The sequence below is a fragment of the Pezoporus occidentalis genome, unplaced genomic scaffold (genome assembly GCF_034315485.1).
Source record: "Pezoporus occidentalis ecotype Australia unplaced genomic scaffold, CSIRO_AGI_Poc_V1 ctg32, whole genome shotgun sequence".
In the NCBI taxonomy this organism is placed as follows: domain Eukaryota; kingdom Metazoa; phylum Chordata; class Aves; order Psittaciformes; family Psittacidae; genus Pezoporus; species Pezoporus occidentalis.
Window position 1 is genome coordinate 822,239 of NW_026915158.1, and position 22,268 is coordinate 844,506.

At 39.4% G+C, this 22,268-nt stretch overlaps 1 protein-coding gene across 1 annotated transcript in view; it reads left to right on the forward strand.

Moving 5' to 3' along the window:
* MGAT4A (alpha-1,3-mannosyl-glycoprotein 4-beta-N-acetylglucosaminyltransferase A) overlaps positions 1–22,268 on the forward strand; it is a 79,979-nt gene that overhangs the window by 15,044 nt on the left and 42,667 nt on the right. The window contains exons 3-4 of the mRNA XM_062628558.1: positions 17,032–17,199; positions 19,708–19,848. Of these exons, the coding sequence (XP_062484542.1) occupies positions 17,032–17,199; positions 19,708–19,848 (309 nt within the window). The remainder of the gene's footprint in view (positions 1–17,031; positions 17,200–19,707; positions 19,849–22,268) is intronic.

Consider the following 22,268-nt stretch of genomic DNA (forward strand, 5'->3'; position numbering starts at 1 on the left):
TGTCACGAGGCACACAAAATTACCAGAGTACCAGGTGAAATGATGGTTTTAAATAAAACTCACGCAGAGATTTACACATAAATTGTATACATTAGGTTTTGATTTTTCATTATACTGCTGGTTTAATCCTTCTTCAATGTGTAGGACAAACAGCTTGTGATTGTGTTTGCAAGTGTAATTTTGTACTCTGTTTTCTTTTGACTTAGTGGAGAATAGCTTTCTGGTCTGGCAAGAATTTGTGCTTAAGCTGTTTGCCTTTACCTGTATCTGGTCTTGTGCATCTTACTTAATGTGTGTACATGTTTAGTATCATCATTAAAGGTGCCATACATGCTTCTGAGGTAGGCTGATGCCAACCTTATGAAGTTTAACCATGCCACGTGCAAGGTTCTACACCTGGGTCGGAGCAATCCCAGGCACAGCTACAGGATGGGCAAAGAAGAGATTCAGAGCAGCCCTGAGGAGAAGGACTTTGGGGTGTTGGTTGATGAGAAAATGAACATGAGCTGGCTTCGCTGTGTGCTTGCAGCCCAGAAAGCCAACCATATCCTGGGCTGCAGCAAAAGGAGCGTGACCAGCAGGTCGAAGGAGGTGATCCTGCCCCTCTACTCTGCTCTTGTGAGACCTCACTTGGAGTATTGTGTGCAGTTCTGGTGTCCTCAACATAAAAAGGACATGGAACTGCTGGAACAAGTCCAGAGGAGGGCCACGAGGATGATCAGGGGACTGGAGCACCTCCTGTATGAAGATAGGCTGAGAAAGTTGGGGCTGTTCAGCCTGGAGAAGAGAAGGCTACGTGGAGACCTCACAGCAGCCTTCCAGTATCTGAAGGGGGCCTATAAGGATGGTAGGGAGGGACTCTTCATTAGAGACTGTAGTGATAGGACAAGGGGTAATGGGTTAAAACTTAAACAGAGGAAGTTTAGATTGGATATAAGGAAGAAATTCTTTACTGTGAGGGTGGTGAGGCACTGGAATGGGTTGCCCAGGGAGGTTGTGAATGCTCCATCCCTGGCAGTGTTCAAGGCCAGGTTGGAGAGAGCCTTGGGTGACATGGTCTAGTGTGAGGTGTCCCTGCCCATGGCTGGGGGGTTGGAACTAGATCATCTTAAGGTCCACCATAACTATTCTATGATTCTATGGCTACTTTGCTGTGTTGTTTATTGAGATGTTATAGCTTCATTTTTCAAATAGAAATTAAATGTAGGAGGCTGATTGTTATGCTAAAATGAGTGTTACCATTTGTGGTATTTAAGTGAAATACTAGATTTGGTGGCTGATGCAGTTGACTCTACCCTTAATTCTCAGGAAAAGTTTTATAGCAGATTGATTTATGTATTGCAATAATGGAAAAAAGTAATGGGACACTTAATAGAAACTTAAGAGGAAACTTCTACGGCTATACTTACTAGCATCCTTCAACAGTAAAAATGGAATTTTACATACATTTTTTTGTAATGTGAAAGGTTTTCTGAACAAATCTTTAGCAAAGTCTTTACTGTAAGGGAAAATCAAAATATACTTAATTTCAGTTCATCTTTATGGAGTTGTAAAAGGTTTACTGATGTTTATAGCTACATGATGCTTCTTGGATTTCTTCTTTTGTGGGAATGATTTCTACAGTGTGGTAGTTCTTCCATAAACTCTTTGCATCTTTGTTAGAGGAAGGATCAATATGAAAGTTATAAATCCACTCAGAAACCTTATCCCATTTAAAATACAAATGGAACCACATTTCCCTGTGGCACTGTCGCATCACAAGCTAATGTTCAGTAATATTGATTAAGGGTAGTGTAATGGGAAAATAATTAAAAATATGTAGTTAACACAGTGATTTGGGGAAGTTAAACCAACATAGAATTTTCTGCACTGAGTATTTTGGAGTCTGTGTACTTCTCACCAAAATAAAATATTTAGCTTCTTACACCATGTGACCAATTCCAGTGGCCATAGTTTGTTCTAACTAGAAACCAAGTAGTGCCTTCTCTAGCCTTGTGGAAACACATTTGTTGCTGCTTCTAGACCATTCTTTTTCTCTTTACAGTTTTGTTTGCCATGATTGATATTCTGATCTGTTAAAGTATATTGTTTGTTCTAGAATTTGCATATGACATAAAGATGCCTGTTCATCCTGTGCCCCTTGATTTATTTCTTTTTTAACTTATTTTTATTCATAGGGAAGTTGTCTGTGAAATGATGACAAAACAAATACGATACATAGAGAACATGCTAGAGTTGAGATTAAACTAGGTTCAGATGTTCAGCTAGTGTTCAGTTTTGAATTGGTGTAACACTGTAATTACAGGCTTGAGATGCACCAGTGCTCACAGCTGCATCATGATTAGCACGGTAATCATCACAGTATCACAGTATGCTAGAGATTGGAAGGGACCTCAAAAGATCATCTAGTCCAATCCCCCTGCCGGAGCAGGAACACCTAGATAATGTTACACAGGAATGTGTCCAGGTGGGCTTTGAATGTCTCCAGGGAAGGAGACTCCACAACCTCCCTGGGCAGCCTGTTCCAGTGTTCCATCACCCTCACTGAGAAGAAGTTTCTTCTCAAGTTTAAGTGGAACCTCTTGTGTTCCAGTTTGTACCCATTACCCCTTGTCCTATCATTGTTTGCCACTGAGTAGAGCCTGGCTCCATCCTCGTGACACTCCCCCTTTATATATTTATATACACTAATAAGGTCACCCCTCAGTCTCCTCCAAACTATAAAGGCCCAGCTCCCTCAGTCTTTCCTCATAAGGGAGATGCTCCACTCCCTTAATCATCTTCGTTGCCCTGCGCTGGACTCTCTCCAGCAGCTCCCTGTCCTTCTTGAACTGAGGGGCCCAGAACTGGACACAATATTCCAGATGGGGTCTCACCAGCGCAGAGTAGAGGGGAAGGAGGACCTCTCTCGACCTACTAACCACCGCCCTTCTAATACACCCCAGGATGCCATTGGCCTTCTTGGCCACAAGGGCACAGTGTTGGCTCATGGTCATCCTGTCGTCCACTAGGACCCCCAGGTCCCTCTCCCCTACACTGCTCTCTAGCAGGTCGTTCCCCAACCTATACTGGAACCTGGGGTTGTTCCTGCCCAGATGCAGGACTCTACACTTGCCCTTGTTATATTTCATCAAGTTACTCCCTGCCCAACTCTCCAGCCTGTCCAGGTCTCGCTGGATGGCAGCACAGCCTTCTGGCGTGTCAGCCACTCCTCCCAGCTTAGTGTCATCAGCAAACTTGCTGACAGTACACTCAATTCCCTCATCTAAATCCTTGATGAATATATTAAATAATACTGGTCCCAGTACTGACCCTTGAGGCACTCCACTAGTTACAGGCCTCCAACTAGACTCAGCCCCATAGACTACAACTCTCTGGCTTCTCTCCTTCAGCCAGTTCACAGCCCACCTCATTACCTGATCATCCAGACCACACTTCCTCAATTTAGCTGTGAGGATGCTGGGGGAGACTGTGTCAAATGCTTTGCTGAAGTCAAGGTAGACCACATCCACCGCTCTGCCATCATCCATCCACCGTGTTATTTCATCTCTAAACCATACGTGAATCTGTGTTTTGCAGTTTTTTGTTTTTTGTTTTTTTTCCAAATGCAGACCTATCTGTGTGTTCTAATGTTCCTTCTGACTAGGAAGCTTGAATGATTACCAGGTTGATTAGGAAAACTAGTTTACTGTTTGTGTACCCTCGTTTGGAAGAGAAACACTTTCAATAGGAATGCTTTTACTGTGAGCTTTTATGGAAATTTGTTTTCTCATTCAAATCCCTTTTCCAGTTTTAACTTGCCAAATCACTACAAGGAGAGCAGACAAGGAAAGTCTGCTTTCATGAATTCTGTTACAGCAAAGAACATGATTTTAGTAAATTGAATTGGAAGTTCAGTGGGTTATAAAAAGGTGGTGTGCACAGAAATATTTAATTAAATAAAAAAAAAAACAACCAACCCAACCAAACACACCCCACATCCGCCCCCAAACATACAGAAAAATCCCAACCCAAACAAACTGACCTCACCCCCCAAAAAAGAAACCCCAACAGTAAAACATAAACCACAACCAGTAAACTCCAGACCACTAACTAGCATGGATATTTGGGTTTGCTAGCTTGAATAGGTATCTGTGCTTGTTTATAGAAAGTTGCTGAAAATGTTGTCTGATTGAGGTCTGAGGAGAAAAATGAGATGTCATGGAAGACTTGTAGCCAAATTGACTGTGAGGGGTTGAATTACAGATTTGCTGATGGTGTAAACAAATCTATTTCAGGTGAAGGGGTTGATTTTTGTTCTCTTTTATCTAATGTGAGAGATTTATGTTTTACCAGGGTTAGGTGTTGGTGTTATTTTTAATGTTGAAATTATGATATGATGCAGAGATACTGATCTTTACAGTGTGAAGCCACGCTCTGCTAGGATCAGCATAAGCAGTTATGGCTTCTTTCATATGTCATGCTAGAAATTGGTCTACTTAGCTATTATGTAGTTTTAAGAAGATATCCTCATTTATTAGTAGCATTAAAGTGTATGTATACACACACATAAACTAAATGGTGGAAGCAGATATACTAAGTGGATGCAACATGGATGCTTAATGCACACATTTCTTCAGAAATGTAGAATGGATTGTTTTATTTTAATATGTTAAAAAATGCAATGGAAATGCTTTCTTTCAGCATATGTCCTCCAGCCCTTCACTGTTGCCAAGAATGCAGGCTAGATATTGACCTAACCTATATCTTTAAAATGTGTTTCAGTGTTATAATTGTAATGCTTGCCTAAACTGGAGCTTTGTGCTTGCTTGAGCAGTAGATTTTCTGCATAAGATTTTGGTCAGAGTTGTAGCTTGGTTTATTAATTGGTAGTTTTCTTGAAAAAAATAATGGTGACATAATGATCTTTGTAAAAGCTGTCACTGGAAATTGGGTTCCTGTTTTTGAGGCAATACTGTGATGATGTTGTTAACCACTTCCTAGTTTCTTTTGTGCTGTTGTAGACTTTGAGTCTCATGCAAGACAAGTAAAAAATATCAAAGTGGAGGGTTTCAGTGAAGGTTGTTGTAAGGTAATTTTTTCTGACACTGTCAAGAATTAATGCTCAAATTACACAACTTCAATGGTTTGCATACCCACCTGAGCTCTTCTTTTATTAATTTCTTAAGATGAACTTTGTGCTATGTATGGCTACAATAAAAGTTGTATTAATTTTCCTTGTACAGCTTTGTTTTTTGGGAATAGAATCTATGAAGCTTTTATTTATTCCTCAGTGTTTCTATTCAGGCCCAGAGATGTGTTAAATGCTGATTGCTTATTGTGGAACTGATTTAGCATATGATTTCAGTGACCTTTTTATATCACTTTGTCTTTAAAGAAGAAATGGCAGCAGAGTTGACAGTGCTTCTTAGCACTGGGAATAAAATAAAACCCAAATAGCTGGAACCTAAAAAACCTTGAGGATTACATTCAACCACAGAGTCTTGGGTGGTGTTGTTTACTAGGCAAAGAAGTGTGAATGCTAGTTAATGGTCAAATTGGGACAAATAAATTGCAAATGTGATATTTCCTTAGGTGTCTCCGTTGTTTTTTGTTTTGTTTTGTTTTTGTTTTGTTGTTTTGTTTTGTTTTCAATTACCATAGCTTGCTGGTTTTTGTTTTAAAAGAAGACCTTCAACACAAGTGCTGCTAATAACAAACAAATCATGTGTTTAATTATCCTTATTGTCTGCAGCCAGTGCACAGACAAGAACACCATATGCTTCTGTTGACTTGACCTCCTTGTTGTGAGTTGTGAGTGTCTGGATTTTCTGGTGTATTATTCCATTTATTCCTTGTGTCCGAAGGAACACTCAGACCCTCTGTCAGCCCTCATCAATGGAGATTAGAGAGTAGTGTCATATGTTTTCTAACATGCAACGTGTCATAGTGTCACAGTTTTATAACTGTGTAGATTTTTTTAAATTGTGACCTTTCTGTGTGGAACAATTCCAGTAGAGAGGCAAAGGTGAGCAATTGTGTCTGGAGACGTTTGGAACTGTTCCTGACTATTAAAATACCCCTTAAGTAAATCATTCATCAGTTGTCACAATTCTGGTTTGGTTTCTTTGGCTTTCTGATTGCTTAGGATTGTTTTTCCTCTGGGAAAATATTTTATTCTGTAGCTTTTTAGGAAAAAAACAAAACCAAACCAAAACAACCCAAAGCTGCCTGATTTACTACTTTGTGCTTCTATTTTGATTGGTGAGCTGTAGCATTTTTTAGCTATAGATATAAAAAAAGGGGGTGGGGAGGGAAGTGGGCTCTCAGAGTCTGATGTGTTTTGTACTCCCTTTTTTCTGCTTGCTTTGTGCAGGGGGTTTAATTTTTCAAAAGAATGATTACAAGTAAAATTGATTCTGAAGTTTACATTTCAAAATAGGAAGGTTTTACCAGTTGATATTACAAAGGATCATATTCAGATTGCTTTAAAAATTTTAGTGAGAACAACTTTAACTCCTGCTGCAAAGGAATGTTTAAACAGAAGTATCTGGACTGAGATTGGATCAGGCACTGAAGGTTTCAAAGCAAACACTTCAGACTTGTGCTAATGCGTTAGGATTGGAAAGAACAAAAAACATTATTTGTTTATACAGATCCTTGCCATGCAAAATGTGAACAAGTTGCAATGAAAAATTAAGTAATTATAATTATTGAGTTTTTGGTGGGGTTTTTTATTAATAAAGTTTGGAAAACCTGCAGAACCTTAAACCCAAGCTGTTCTTCACAGTGAAAGCTGCTTGAATAAGCAGTTTTCATAATACTTTTAGTCCTAATAAGTACATTTCCATGTGCAAAACAAGGGCAATAAACAGTAATTCTACGGGATTGTATTGGTAGATTGAAATACCGGATTGCTGAAATGACCTGTCAATTTGAGTAACAAGATCAGGGATAAACGAATGATTTGCCTGCTTGTTTTCCTGAATCTTGATACAAGCCCTTTTTTGTTTGTTTCATGAAGCAGGAAATTTTTTGTCATGATTAGTAGGATCTATTTTTGTACATAAATCATCTACGTTACTTTACTGTCTTTAATTCCACAGAATAATAAACTTGCAAAACAATCACATATTCTCCAATCCCTTCAAAATAATAAAACAGTGTTACAAATACGCATAGCTAAAAAGGCCCACAGGATCCAGTGTTCAATGAGGACTGATTTAATATGACCTTGAGCTGTTTTCTTAAGAGTTTTTATTTATAGCATGTCTGTTGTTAGCATTTACAGTATACTGCATTATTCTGTATTTGCATGGCTGATTACTTTTCTGCTTCAGATTGTAAAACTCATCATAACTTGCTTATAAAAGGTTTTGATTTCACTTAAGAGCAAGGAAGCTAATTAGCTTATGTTGAGTAGTCATCCATGGTAATATGTTGTAACATTTCAAGGACACCATCTATCAGCTTTTAGGCAGTTTTGATACAAAATCAGAATCTGATTTGTAAGCACAATTGAGATCTGATTTTGGGGGGCAAAGTTTGTTAACGCCTTCTTTAGTCTTCGCTGTTTGGCACTGCTGATTATAAATATGATTTGTGCTTATGTAGAGATACTGACACTTGATCATTACCTCAGCTTGTTACTATGTTTTGCTGTTTTTGTAAGCCTGAATGTCATGGGTGGATTCTGCAACATCCTTATTATCTCTCTTGTGTAGGCAGAGCTTTTTGGCCATTCCTGTGTGATCGGTTTGACAATTCTTTTATTTGCCTCTCAGGTGGATGTTTGAGAATTCAGTGCTCAGTTTGTGCCTTGTGAGTATCTTCTGAGCTCTGGAGTCACTTACAAGGGGTGATGGAGGCAATGTTTGTATTTCCTCAGTAAATGCCACTATGTATTTCTTGTCTGCACATCTTTACATCGGATGATTGTACAGTGCAGTGAGAGCAGGATGTCATATCACAGTATTGGGTAATTGTATTTACAGTTATATTTTGCAAAACATGCAAAAGAGGAGCTCTAGCCTTTGTCAAAAAGAGTGTCAGTTTTAAGATGAAATTGAAAATTACTGAAGTGCGAATGTACTATGAATCCCTTTTGATTTATTAGAGGTGTTCAGGTGTGTAGTTTGTTGTTTGTTTTGGTTTTTTTTTGACTGACACTGGAAATAATTTAGTTTGCCATGTTTCAGCATAGCAGGATTTAAATTTAAAAGGATATCTGTGCAGGACAAAGATGAGTTTGATCAGGTGAAACTACAATTATGATAGCTTGTGTGGGACTTGGGTATTCTGGATCAAGCATAGTCTAAAAAATACGTGTTGCATATGCCTCTGTGAGAGTGAAGTGCAGGTCAGTACAGGTATTGTCATGACTTACTGGATATTTCTGTACTTGGTATCACAGTTTCATGGATCACATAAAGCATCTGAACTGATCTCAGGGGAAGTGCAGAACTTACTCTTTTACTTTAGATAACTGAAAAAAGAAAAATGCCATGCCAGACTGAACTGGCTTGCGCATTGACGAATCCCAGACTCATTGAAGAGTAATCTGCTTTTGCTGCATCCACTGACTATATAAAATGCAGTGTAGAAGCTCTCTGTCCATTAAGATCTCTATTTTGTATCAACCTGTAAATTAATCAACATCCTTAATGCAAGTGTAATGAATTAATACATGAAGTTTGTTACTGTCTCTGACTCTTTAGCATGATGTTTGGGGTTTTTATAATGGGAGTAAATGAGTTGTGGAATAGCCAGTCGCAGAAGTACCTGAATTGGCACTTACTACAGTATATTCTCACAGATTCAAACGTTTATTTAATGTTATTTAGATAACTCTTCAACCGTGTATACAGAAAAATGAGACATTTGCAATGGAACCTTTAACTTGTAGACTTGTAGTGCAGTTTACTTCAGCTGAAACTTTTTTGCTTTTAGAGAAGGTGCAGGCTGTGAAGGTTTTGAGTGAGGGTCTAAGGAGAGAAAGAGCCCTGGGGTTGGAAGAAGAAAACTGCAAGGGTTGTCACTGAGGTGGGCCGTAAACATAACTGTTACATTGGTGGACTTAGTACTGTTGCAAGTGAGACACTGTTCATTTGAATAATGATTTGAATATCCCCCTTTTGATACAGGAAAGGTCCTGCTGCATCAGGTATCTGTTCCTGCTTTTACCTGTTTTGCTAATATTTGTGTGCAGTGCTGGGTTGCCAACAAAAGCGTTTTGTGTATCAGACTCAGTCAATTTTTCCTGTTCCTGTTTAATGAACAAAGGGGGGTGAGAGGCTTTGACAGTTCAGTTGGGTAGGAGCAGGAAATAAAAAATCAGGCCTATAATGCAGTGAAGCTAAGCCCTCTGTCCTTTTCTTGCTGCCTTTTTTGAGTGCCAAGTCTGTGTCTGGTTACGTTTTTCTTTGTGTGGCAGGTCCATCACTGAGGGTATCTAGCTGATTTGTGAGCTGGAGGAAGACTCAACTGCCTGCTATTGATATAGGAAGGCTGTAAAGCTTTTCCTAATCTTGTTGCCTGATGCATCTGCCTTTGGAGACAACCAGTGGTAGCACCATAGAGCTCTTGAGTAAATTATAGCTTGTTTGTTTTTCTCTCTTTTTGCCTTTTTTTTTTTTTTCTTTCCCTCTCCCCTCCCCAGTACAGCCACTTTAGTTTGGGATTTCTATTTCCAGTTGTGGAAATGGCCTGTGATTTATCATATTTCTGAACCTGCTTGATTGATAAGATAAATAGCAGCTTGCAAAGCTTTCAGACTGCTTTTTGTGTTGTTGATGGTGCTTCTTTTAGCAGACAGTAAAAGGCTTTCCTTGAGGGAGAATGGCAATACTGAGAATGGCTGAAATATTCCTGTCGTTTGTAAAGGTTCTTAACTAAATTCTGTTTTCTTTTAACCTCCTTCACCACACCCCTGCAAAAGCCCCAAACCAAACAACCTCCAACCCCCCCCCTGCAACCCCCAACCCCCACCCCCCCCCCCGTCATCACCCCCCACTCCCTCCCCCCCCCCCCCAAAAAAAGGGAGAAGGGATGGGGCATATTGCACAGCAGCCACAGATTTTTATTGCTGGTTTTTTTCTGTAGATAGCAGGTTTTTACTGGAGCCACAGGCTATCATTGTATGGCTGTTGCAGGCTACGTGGGGTAAGAAACCGTTGCAGATTGCAGAAATGCAGAAAAACTTCCCTTTTTAGATGGTGTCTGGCCCTTTGCCCACTGTTTGGACCATTTCTTGAGAGGCATCTATGGAGGGTCACAAGCATCTCTGATTCTGTAGTGCCTGTACCTCCTTTCCCTGGTACACTACTAATAAAAATAGATATGTATGCGTATCATCTAGATACATGTTCAACTCCATATTCTGTGTTTTAAGATTAATAGCAACACATGCACATATATATGGGTTTCAAAAGTGCACTTGCGGTTGAAGACGAGGTGCTTAGGTTTTCTTTGATACTGACCCAGCTCTGTTTCCTTTGTAGATGGTTTATGGTGAAACTTCAAATAGTCAGAGGCAGGAGAATTTTGCTGATTCTACAGATGTTTGCACTCCACTCAGTTTAAAAGTGCACCCAAAGTAATTTCCTTGCATAGTTTTCATACTAGAATAGACTGTTTCAGTTGGAAGGGACCTATGGCTATTGTTTAGTCCAACTGCCTCGCCAATTCAAAGCTGATGAAAAGGTAAAGCATGTTATTAAGGGCAGTCTCCAAATGCCTCTGAAATAGTGACATGCTTGGGGCATTGAAAATTTCATTTTCCTAAAAATGTAATATGAGCAAAATAACCTAAGAGCTGTTGATACTTTTTAGTAAAGCTGAATACCCATAGAATTGCTTTGGTTGTGTTTCCAGAATGTGTTTGTCATTTTGTTGTTCAGAATGTGTTTCATTTAGAATTATGATACAGCAAGTGTTCTGCAGTATAGGTAATTTACTTCCAAGTCTGACTTCTTTTGCTGTTTTAGTTGAGCTAAATTAATCTGCAAACTACTTCCGTAGATTCAAGCTACAGCACATTTTCTGTTCCTTTGATGCCCTTTTTGTCCCAAGGAAAAGCCCCTTGCTCTTAAAAGTCATGAGCTGAGGTACATAAACAGATAAGACTAGTAGTAGACAACCTCAAACTATGGAACTATGTGGAGATGTTGAGAAGCTCCATGTTGAGCTGAGCAACCGGGCATCTGGTTTAAAACTTTGCTTTATTAGCTGCCTAATTTTGGAACAAAAATCAAATGATGTAATCAAGACTGTGGCTAAGAGGAGAATGGACAGCATTTGTAACTTAGGCAAGTGGTGTCTTTTGGGAATGTCTTTTTAACAGCTGCTTAGTAGAAGAACCATAAATAACACGGAGAAGGAAGAGTAGGCTGAGTGCTGAGACTCCATCTCTGGTCAAAACTCTGCAAACCTTTGCAGTTTGATTTGAATTTTGAATTCTAAAAACACTGCACCAGCTATCAAGTGAGCTTGTCTAAATTCCAGGTTCTGCCTATTTAGGAGAACATTTTGCAACAAGGTGAATAAAGTTGAGATAACAAATTACTGAGTGAGTTGACATAGTGTTAACTTTCCAAGAATTACATAGCATGAAGCCAGCTAAAATATTTAGGTTTCAGCTTCTGGAGTTTAGTTGAAACTACCAGAGTTTGAGGGAGAGCAATGAAGAATGAATGCTTTCAGTTCTTAAGTCACTTCTTAACAAGGCATTTTTATTTGAAATGTCAGGGCTAGTTATTTTTATTTGATCTTTTTGGCTTCCAGAGCAAAGTATGGAAAAGCATCACCTTCTCATTTCAATGTAAAATAGTATATTAAATAAAAATGACTGCTGAAGCTATTGGAGACCAGATGAGTTTGGTATTGGCTACAGCTGCTGTTAGATGGATGTTAGGTATGTTTGGGATTCTTCCATCAGCTGTATAAGGCAAATAACTCGCTGTTTGAATTCCTCCTGTTTTCTTAAACTACTTTGGATTTCAGTATATGAAGAAAAGTCATTGGTAATATTGTAGAAACAGAAACTTTTTCATGATGATGACCACTGATCTCTGTGACTGCTTCCTTTATGGTGTTTTAGGCTCAGCATTTTTCTTTTTACTAGAACAGCAATGGAAAAAAATGGTTTGCTTTTTGACAGGAGATCAGTTCAATTTCTTTAGGGTTTAGAGAACCCCCTGAACAATAAAACACTAACTGGTCAAGTGTGTTTTGAAAATATTTGCTGTACTACTGACTTTTTTTTGTATATACAATGCTTACGAGTCAGCTTGTCATAGAATATCTCAGTTGAAAGGAGCCTACAACAATCATCCAGTCCAGCTGTTTGCCCAATTCAGGGCTGACCAAAAGGTAAAGCATGCTATTAAGAGCACTCTCCAAATACCTCTTAAACACTGACAGTCTTGGGGCATTGACCACCTCCAGGAAGCCTGTTTCAGTTTTTGACCACCCTCCTGGTGGAGAAACGCTTCCTAATGCCCAGCCTGAACCTCCCCTGGTGCAGCTTTGAACCATTCCTATGTGTCCTGTCATTGGATACCAGGGAGAAGAGCTCAGCACCTCCCTCTTCTTATCCCCTCTTCAGGAAGCTGTAGAGAGCAGTGAGGTTGCCCCTCAGCCTTCTTTTCTGTAAACTAGACAAACGCAGAGTCCTCACCACTCCTCATAGGACATTCCCTCCAGCCCTTTTACCAGCTTTCTCTTTCTCTGAATGTATTCAAGGACCTTCATATCCTTCTTCAATTGTAGTGCCCAGAACTGCACATGGTCCTTAAGGTGAGGCCACACTGACACTGAACAGCAGGACAATCACCTCTTCACTAGCTGGTGATGCTGTATTTGATGCATCCCAGGGTGCAGTTTCCCCTCCTGGCTGCCAGGGCACACTGCTGACTCCTGTAGAGACCAGGACCTCCAGATCCCTTTCTGCAGGGCTGCTCTCCTGGCACTTTTCTCCCAGTTTGTACTCGTGCCCAGTGTCGCTCTGCCCTAGGTGCAGAATCTGACATTTATTCCTGTTAAATTTCATACTACTGAAGATTGGCCAATGCTCTAGTCTATCTAGATTCCTCTGCAAGACATCTTGTCCCTCAAAAGAGGGACACTTTGGTATCATCAGCAAACTTGCTAATGGTGCATCCAACTCCTGCATCCAGATCTTTGACAAAAATATTGAACAGAAGTGGCCCTAGAGTTGAACCCTGAGGAATGAGGCTGGGAACCTGTCACCAGCCAGATGTAGCTCCATTCACTACAACCCTTTGGGCTCTGCCCTTCAGCCAGTTCTTCAACCAGTCACCATAATCCTGCTCATCCCACAGTGGGGCAGCTTGTCCCAGAGGATGCTGTAAGGGACAGTATGAAAAGCTTCACTAAAATAAAAAAATATGCATCCATCATCACCCTTCATCTGCAGGTGACCTTATCATAGAAGGATATCAAATTAGTTAAACAAGACTTACCCTTTGTGAACCCATGTTGACCGTGCCTGATGACTGCATTGTTCTTTGAATGCCTTTCTATAGTACCTACTATAATCTCCATAATTTTTCCGTGAACTAAGCTTAGACTAACCTCAGGCTTGTAATTTCCTATGTCTTCTTTCGCACCCTTTTTGTAATTGGAATAACATTGACTAGATTTTAGTCAGTGAGGACCAACCCAGATTCCCAAGATAGTAATGATCAAGAGGGGTTCTGCCATAATATCCTTTGGCTCCTTCAATACTCTGGGATGAATCTTATCAGGCCCCATGGACTTGAAAACATTGAGATGATACAGCTGGTTCCTTACAATTTAAGTGTCCAGAAGTGGAAAGTCATTGTTCCCATACTCGTGCCCTCCAACTCGGGGGACTGGGCAGCCCAAGATCTGTCAGAAAAAAATACATTGACTATCTCTGCTTTATTGTTGTCCCTATTAGTCAGGTGACCATAACCAACAAGTATCAGTCCTGTGTGTTCTTTAGACCTCCTTTTTGCCATTAATGGACTTAACAAAGTCCTTTTTGTTGTCAGATTCAGCACTGTCCAGTTTCAGTTCTAACTGAGCTTTGGCCTTTCATCGTGCATACACATTTCAGAAAGACTGCCTTGAATTTCTGGAGAAATTTTTACAGTCACTTGCAAATTTTGATTCCTTTTGAGGAAAAAAGTGAAATTTAAATTATAAATTGGACTTCTGTGTAATATAATAACATGTTTTCCACAAAAAGTCCTAATTCTTTGATGAAAATATTTAGCTTTCAAATTATTTCGTATATTGGAGAGGGGGGAAAAAAAGCAAATATAGAATTTGAGCTAATTCAAGGTTTAAATGAAAATAGATATTTAAATTTAATCTTGATGGCTCATTCCTAAGTCCTAAGGAATCAAAAACTCTGGAAAAACAAATCAGAGTATTTATAAACTCCTGATGCCTTAAGGGACACTTTTCTAAAGTCTGGGACAGGTGGTGACCACTATTGGTGGTACTGTGAGAACCTTCATCCACCAGTTCCCTCAAGACCCACAAATACATCTCATCAGGTCCCATGGAATCTTCAGGTGACTTAGATGTTCTTATGCATTGTCATCTTCTACAGCAGGCAGTTTTTCTTTCTCCCTGCTCCTGCCTTTGCCTTCTGCAACTTGGGAAGTGTGCCTGGAGCTCTTGCAGATAAAGATTGAGGCAAAGAATCTGTTCCATTGAATTCTTCAGCCTTCTCCATGTTCTGGGTAACCATGTGTCCCATTTCCTTCTAGAAACAGTCCACATTTTCCCTAGTCTTCCTTTTATCACCAGCATATCTTATAGAGGCTTTTCATGTTGCCCTCTACTTCTCTGGCCAGATTTAGTTCTGTCAGGGTTTAGCTTTCCTCACGTGATCCCTGGCTGCTCAGACAGTTTCTCTGTATTCCTCCCTATCCTTGCTTCCACCCTCCATAGGCTTCCTTTTTCTGTTGGAGTTTGTCCAGGAGCTCCTTGTTCGTTCACACAGGCTTCCTGCTGATTTTTGCCTGACTTCCTGTTTGTCAGGATCTGTTGCTCCTGAGCTTGGGGGAGGTGATCCTTGAACATTAACCAGCTTTCTTGGGCCCCTCTTCCCTCCAGGGCTTTATCCCATATAACTCTATGAAGCAGATCCCTGAAGAGGCTGAAGTCTGGTCTCCTGAATTGCAGGGTAGTGAGCTTGCTGTGCACGCTCCTTGCTGCCCTAAGGATCTTGAAATCCAGCATGGCCACTGCAGCCAAAGCAAGCTTCACACTCCACACAAGCCACTCCTTGTAGGTGAGAACAGGGTCCATCACAGCCCCTCTCTTCATTTGATCTAATGTCACTTGGAGAAGGAAGCTCTCATTGATGTGCTGGGATCTGAATCACACGTTTCATAGGGTTCTCACCATTTTCCCAGGAGAAGTACAGACCCAGCCACAGACAAGTTTAGCCTTTTTGAAGTAGGAAGAACAGTGCTGGTTTGTCTGCTATCCTGTACCATGAAGAAAGACAGGAAGGGAGACTGGATGCTACAGGCTGCTTCTGAGGGTATCCACTGCTATAGAAACTCTTAATAAAACCTTTGGTAGCTCACCTGTTCTTCCCTGTTTAGGCAGAAATTAAGATAGATCTGTATAACCTGCCATCACTCATTCATTTTTGTGAGGAAATATTCGTGTACTTGAGTGTGGTGTCTACAGTAATACAACTATGTATTTGCTTAGCTGTTAAAATTCTTTGTAACCTTACTGTGACCAGTAGACATGGTTCCAAGCAATCTTTGATTTCTTTGGGTTATCACTGGCAAGAATGAATGACCTTCAGGCCAGAAACTCTGGAACATTTTCCTGGCCTTCTTAATACTGCTGACTAAAGCACCAAGTCCTGCTTCAAATAGCAGTCTGGATTCAGCCTTCAGTGTATAGTGTGCCTAGCTCCGTACTGTGGGCCAGCGTTTGTGTTCTGGGTTTGTTGGCACAGAAGCAATAACCATTTGGTTTTAATGAAAAAAGGAAAATAAGCTGGCATGGGAAATGTTTTTAAGAGGTAGTGAACTATGTTTTTGTTTTTCTGTCTTCAAAACAGAGGGCATTTAGCTAATTATGTTTTCTAAACATAATCACAACAGTACATCCCAATGACAAAAAAGAAAATAGATGTAAATTGAAAGAAGTTGGAGGAAATGCAGCATTATTAACAGCAGAAATTTGACTATAATTCCTTTTTTACCCCATGCGTTACTTCAGTGTAGCAACAGGAAGAGATTCAAATTGCTTGCAAAACTTCTGCTTCCCTACCTTTGCAGTACTAAAAGGCTAGTAATGGATAGGTAAATATCAGAAGAGAGATGTCACAGGATGACAACTGGGTGGCTAGAGTATTGATTACAAGATGTGAAATCATTTGAGATACTTCAGTCTGTATCTGTAGATTGGCTGAAGCAGAGTGAGGATGGTGAGCAAGAGATTTGAGAAAATGACCATGGTGTTTCCTTCTCCCTTTTGGTCTCCTTTCAAAATATATATGTATGTATTTACATTAGCAGGATTTTGATCAAAATTTTGTTCTTGCATGCGCTGACAATATCATTAGTGTAAACTTGGGTCTGAATTGGTATGTCTGAAATACTGCTAAATTGCACTCATTCTCTCAAAGTATTCAAAGGGAGCTTTCAAAAGATATGACTCGTGCTTTTGTATGGTACCACTCCTATTCTGCTGCTCAGAAGAAGTGGCTTGTGGGCATCTGTTCCATGAAAGGATGCAGAATTGTCTTGTGGTGCTGAGTAATGGGGATTCAAAGGTTGCCCCTGTCTGAGGCTACAGTGAGGACCATACTGTGCTCAGTGCCTGCTTTGTATTCCTGTCTGGTGCAGCTCACTCTTCCCTCCGTAGGCTGTGTAAATGCTAAGGTGCCTCACTCAGGTGTGATTGTGCTGGGCTGTGCTCTTGGTTGGATTTCAGATGCTGCATAGCTAAGCCGTCTCTGAACTTTGTTGGATCTGTCTTTAGGTGTTTGTTTCCAAAAATAACCAGGATCATCTTTTTTCTCTCTAGAAAAGTTGATTGCATATCAACGGGAATTTCATGCTTTGAAGGAACGTCTTCGTATAGCTGAGCATCGCACTCTGCAACGCTCTTCTGAGCTGAATGCTATCTTGGAACAGTTCAGGCATGCAGTAGCTGAAACAAATGGGAGTAAGAATGCAATGAATAATTTTTCAGGTACATACTGTGATTGAGCTATTTTTTATAACTCTGCAATACCAGTATCTCTTCCTACTACTGTAGAATAAGAAATCAATACTTAGCCAAATGAAACCGTTCAGCAATACGAATAAAGAGTATGCAATGTGCTGTATTATGTGGGGATTCTTTTAGGGTTTTGTTTTTTCCAATTTCCATTCTTAATGATCTGCCTACTCTTCATTTTTATGACTTTAGGGACTGAATACTTATTCCACACCTAGCTCCCAAAGTTTGGAACTTGTAGTTACTTATTTAGTGTACTAAATATATTTTGACAATAATTTACATTACTTTTAAATAGAGCTTGAGGGGAAAGGTGAGCAAACAGAAGACATGGTTAACTTGAAGCAATTAGAATATGTTTAAAAGTCAGCTGGAATATGTAAAAACATACAGGTTAAGGTATTGGTTATGATTTGTAAAATACACATGTAATGTCCTATTTTAATAACTAGTGATTAAATGGTAAACTGTTAATCTTTTACCCTTTTTGGAGGTTGATGCTCAAGTTTACTGAGACCTGTGTTTGACAATATTAGAGAATACCTTTGCACTACTCACCGGATTATTGAAGTTAACTTTTAAAATCACACTATTACTGCTATAGTCACTCTAGTTTTTCTAGATGGATAAATGAATAACAAACAAATACAAGCTTTCTGGCAAGAGGTCTGATTTTGTAGGGTGCAGAAATTTCACTGTATTTGCTTAATGAGGAATATAAACCCAGAGAGTTTTGCGAATAAAAAAACCTGGATCAATTTTTTTTGAATCTACTTGCATTTGCGCTGTGGGTTGCAATTTTGTATGGATTTTTAATTTTTTTTTTTGTTCTGTCTGACACTGATTAACTGTCCAGCCTGATCCCCGTAGTTCCCTGGATCTCCAGGAATGGTGTGGATAAAGAGTACATTTAGCATAGTCTGTGTGTTTTTTACTGTTAAAGCAAACAGTCATAGAGGAGGTCAAGTTGTTTTGATACTGGATTTATGATTTATTACCACATTAATCTCTAAAAATGATTTCGTATGCTTTTAGATGTTATAGTTACAGGGAGTTATTCTCTTCTATGCAACTGAAGTTACTGATTCACATTTTTAATATTCTACTATGTCTGGATCCCAGCTGGAATATCCTTTTTTCTCCGTGTGGAGCCATGATGGGAAGTCAGCTGAAGTCTGAGTTCCTCAGCTTTTGTACTCAGAACTTAATATTAGATAGTTTGGTTTTTTTTTCTTTTAAATTAAGTTTAATGTACTTAAGTATACATATTACTATGTGATATTTGCTATCTTTGAAGCTGAAAAAATTCCTTTATGTAGATGGTTACTCATTCATAAAACGCTGTCATACTTTGACAGAATTTTTAATCCAGGTTTTGCAGTTGATGCTAAAGGAAATGGGTAACAGGAAAAGTAAAACGTAGCTGTATTAGAATCTATAAAAATAAGCATCTCTACATATGGCATCTGTTTACAAAGCTTTTTTTCAAGATTTTTAATGGTTAGAAATTTACTTTAACTCATATCTAAATATTAATAAAGCCCCAAATGAACCAAACGAAACTCCACAACAAAACCCTTCTATCTTTGTAGAAGCTACACTCAGAATCTGAGAGGAATGACATTTATAACATTACTTTTCTCACTTCTTCACAATTCAGTTTTATCTTGGAAACCTTGGGTACAGTTTTTTACTTAACTTGATATTATAAAGCCCATAAGTTTTGAAAGTTCCATATGCTATCATATTTGTCGTTTGAAATAGGAGTCATTTTCACACTTGATGTAAGAAAATCAACACGTACAGCAGGGGAATTTAAAAACTGTTATTTGCAACTTTGAGAGCCACCTGGACATCCTGTGAGGCAGTTACTTGAGAAAGAGTGAGAATTATTTAAGTACTCTAATGGACTAAATTAATTTCACGTTAGGATTTATTTTATTACAGAAACACTCAAAATCTCAATTGTGTATTTAATGCTGGTTTTGTTTTGTTATCTGCATGTGCAGTGTATTCCAATATGTATTTGTAGCTCTGAAAAATTATCTGCAGTAGCATCACTACATGGTGATGTGCTCTGTAAGCGTAAGTAAAAATTTATCTAGGTAAGTAAGACTCCCATTTTGATTCATTTTGGGGTAAAAAACCTTGAACCAAACCAGAAAAACCCCAAACAATGAAACCTGTAACTAAATGGAGCATTCTTTACTTCTGTGATTACACACTAAGTCTTATATGATCGGGTAAGTATTAACTATATTTGTAGCAAGGTTATTTGGTGCAAAATAATCTCAGCCGTTGTTTATTAAAAAATAAAAGAGGAAAATACTTCCTTTGTAAAAGAAATATAATGCCTCAGTAAAATGTATCATTTGTTCTGTTTCTCAGTCAGGGTCAAGTTTGGAATTTTGGACGATTTACCACTGCATAAAATTTCATATTATTTGTTTTCTGCATCACTGATTTCATGTATGTTTGCAGATGAGACGCTGAAATTGTTAAAAGAGCTAACAAGTAGAAAATCTCTTCAAGTGCCAAATATCTATTACCATTTGCCTCATTTGTTGAAAAATGAAGGAAGCCTTCAACCTTCTGTGCAGGTTGGCCTTGGAAGGACAGGAGGTATGCTGATAAGATGTTTATTTTATGTTTGATATCTGGAGGACTTTCTAGTTTTAGTAATGTAATTTCCTGCATTCCTTGGTCGATCAAGGACATCTCATTTCACTTGTGTGATATTGATATCTCTTAGAATTCACACTGAATCCAAGATGAAAGGAGTTTGACTTCACTTTATTTTTTGCATAATCTCAGTCACAGCTCATGCCATGTTAAGGTGCACATTAAGAAGCATTTAGTTTGGATGAATTTTTTGTAACTAAGTAAAAAGGAACAAAGCTCAGGCATTACAGATTCTGAACTGCTAATGGACATATCCCTTTGGCTTTTCAGATTTGTGGGGCAATCATGCATGGATATAATTATTTTGGAGTTGATGTTTCTGGTTTTTTGAACAATGTATAGCTTAGAGTTGGGAGAACTAGGATAATCCAATATAATTGGATGATAAAATGTAGACATTCACTGAAGGGGATTAAAAAATCAGTGTTGTGCTGCAGTACTGCTGATCTACCCCCCGCCTTTTTCTTTTGTTTCACCTAATGTTCACAAATTCTGAGCCTTGATTATTAGAATAGCTCCATTGAATCCCACTCGTGGAGCTCTATAAGATCGTATAAAGCCCAACCAATACCTCAAAGCATAGGTGTGTGTGACTAAGCTTGAAGGCCCCACTAATGAATCCTTGTTTCTGTTTGTACCATCTGACTTGAAGGGTTCATGTTATTGTCCACTAGATCCTTCTCTTTTCTTTCCCCCCTCCTTGCTTTTGAAGGAAGCATTAATTACTTCTGGCCTGTAATTTTATTCATTACTTCAGTACATTTGATTGGTCCTTCTTTTAACAGAAGGCATGCCTGTGTGACAAATGTGTGGGTTTCAAGCCACAGGGTTATTTTTCTGACACTGTTTATTTCAATCTTGTTATTCAGGAAGGAAGAGACATATATTCCTTTATTGTTTTAAGTGAAGCCTGTATTGTATCCTACTGGGAATATATGACAGAAGTTTGAAATTGTAAAATAGAAATTGGAATGAGGTTTATTAAAAAGAGGGAGGAAATTCTGAGTTAAAAGTTATTTTCTCACTTTCCCCTTTCCTGGTCACTGTGTTTTTTGAGTGTTTGTTTTAAAAATTCAGAGCTTGCTAATGTGTAGTTGCTAGGTGAGCCAGGCTCTGTAAGGAAGGATAAACAACACTTTAAATAGTTGTTTGGGTTTATATATTCATGATGTGGTAAATTATTTCACATAAATGGCTCAGAATGCTGGTGCTGACTTAATGAAGTCTGTTTTATCCTTTCACTGTATTCTTGCTGCTGTCTGCTGTGTCCTATTAGGTAGTCAGTCCTGGCTATGGGGTAGGGTACAAAAGAAAGACTCTGGGAAATTTAAGGAACATGGAAGTTAAATGGGCAGCTGAAAGGTAGTGTTAATATTGTTGTAGCAGGGGCCAGATTGTTTTGCATTCGAGGTGCTTTTAACAGGGATAAGAGATTTCAGTGAGGAACTTCTGGATGATCCTGATGACCTGGACTTGTTTTTCTAGAAGAACCCAAACCAGGTGCAAGGAAAGTAAGAGTTTTTCACTGGTGTCATTTTAAAAGAAGACCTCTGAGAAGTTAAATACTTGAATAGTGAAGAATGGTTATGCCAGTTTGAAAACAAAGCTGAGTTGGAGAGTTTAATCACTGTTAGTCTTGGTGCACCTTATCTGATTGATATGATGGTTGTTCATTGTTACCTATTTTGTGGCAAGGTTTTGGTAGTGCGGGGAGTATGGTGTGGCTTCTATGAGAAGCTGCTAGAAGGTTTCCCTGTGTCTAATGGAGCCAATGCCAGCTGGCTCCAAGACTGACCCACTGCTGGCCAAGGCCGAGCTCATCAGCAATGCTGGTAGCACCTCTGGGATAACGTTTAAGAAAGGAGAAAAAGTTACAGCACAGGAGCAACTACAGCCAGAGAGAGGAGTGAGAATGCAAGAGAACAACAGCCCCGCAAACTCCAAGGTCAGTGCAGAAGGAGGGCAGGAAGCGCTCCAGGTGCCAGAGCAGAGATTCACAGGCTGGGCAGAGAAGAAATTCAGAGCAGCTCTGTGGAGAAGGACTTGGGGGTGTTGGTCGATGAGAAAATGAACATGAGCAGGCAGCGTGCGCTCACAGCCCAGAAAGCCAACCTTATCCGGGGCTGCATCAAAAGGAGCGTGACCAGCAGGTCGAAGGAGGTGATCCTGCCCCTCTACTCTGCTCTTGTGAGACCTCACCTGAAGTATTGTGTGCAGTTCTGGTGTCCTCAGCATAAAAAGGACATGGAACTGTTGGAACAAGTCCAGAGGAGGGCCACGAGGATGATCAGGGGACTGGAGCACCTCCCGTATGAAGACAGGCTGAGAAAGTTGGGGCTGTTCAGCCTGGAGAAGAGAAG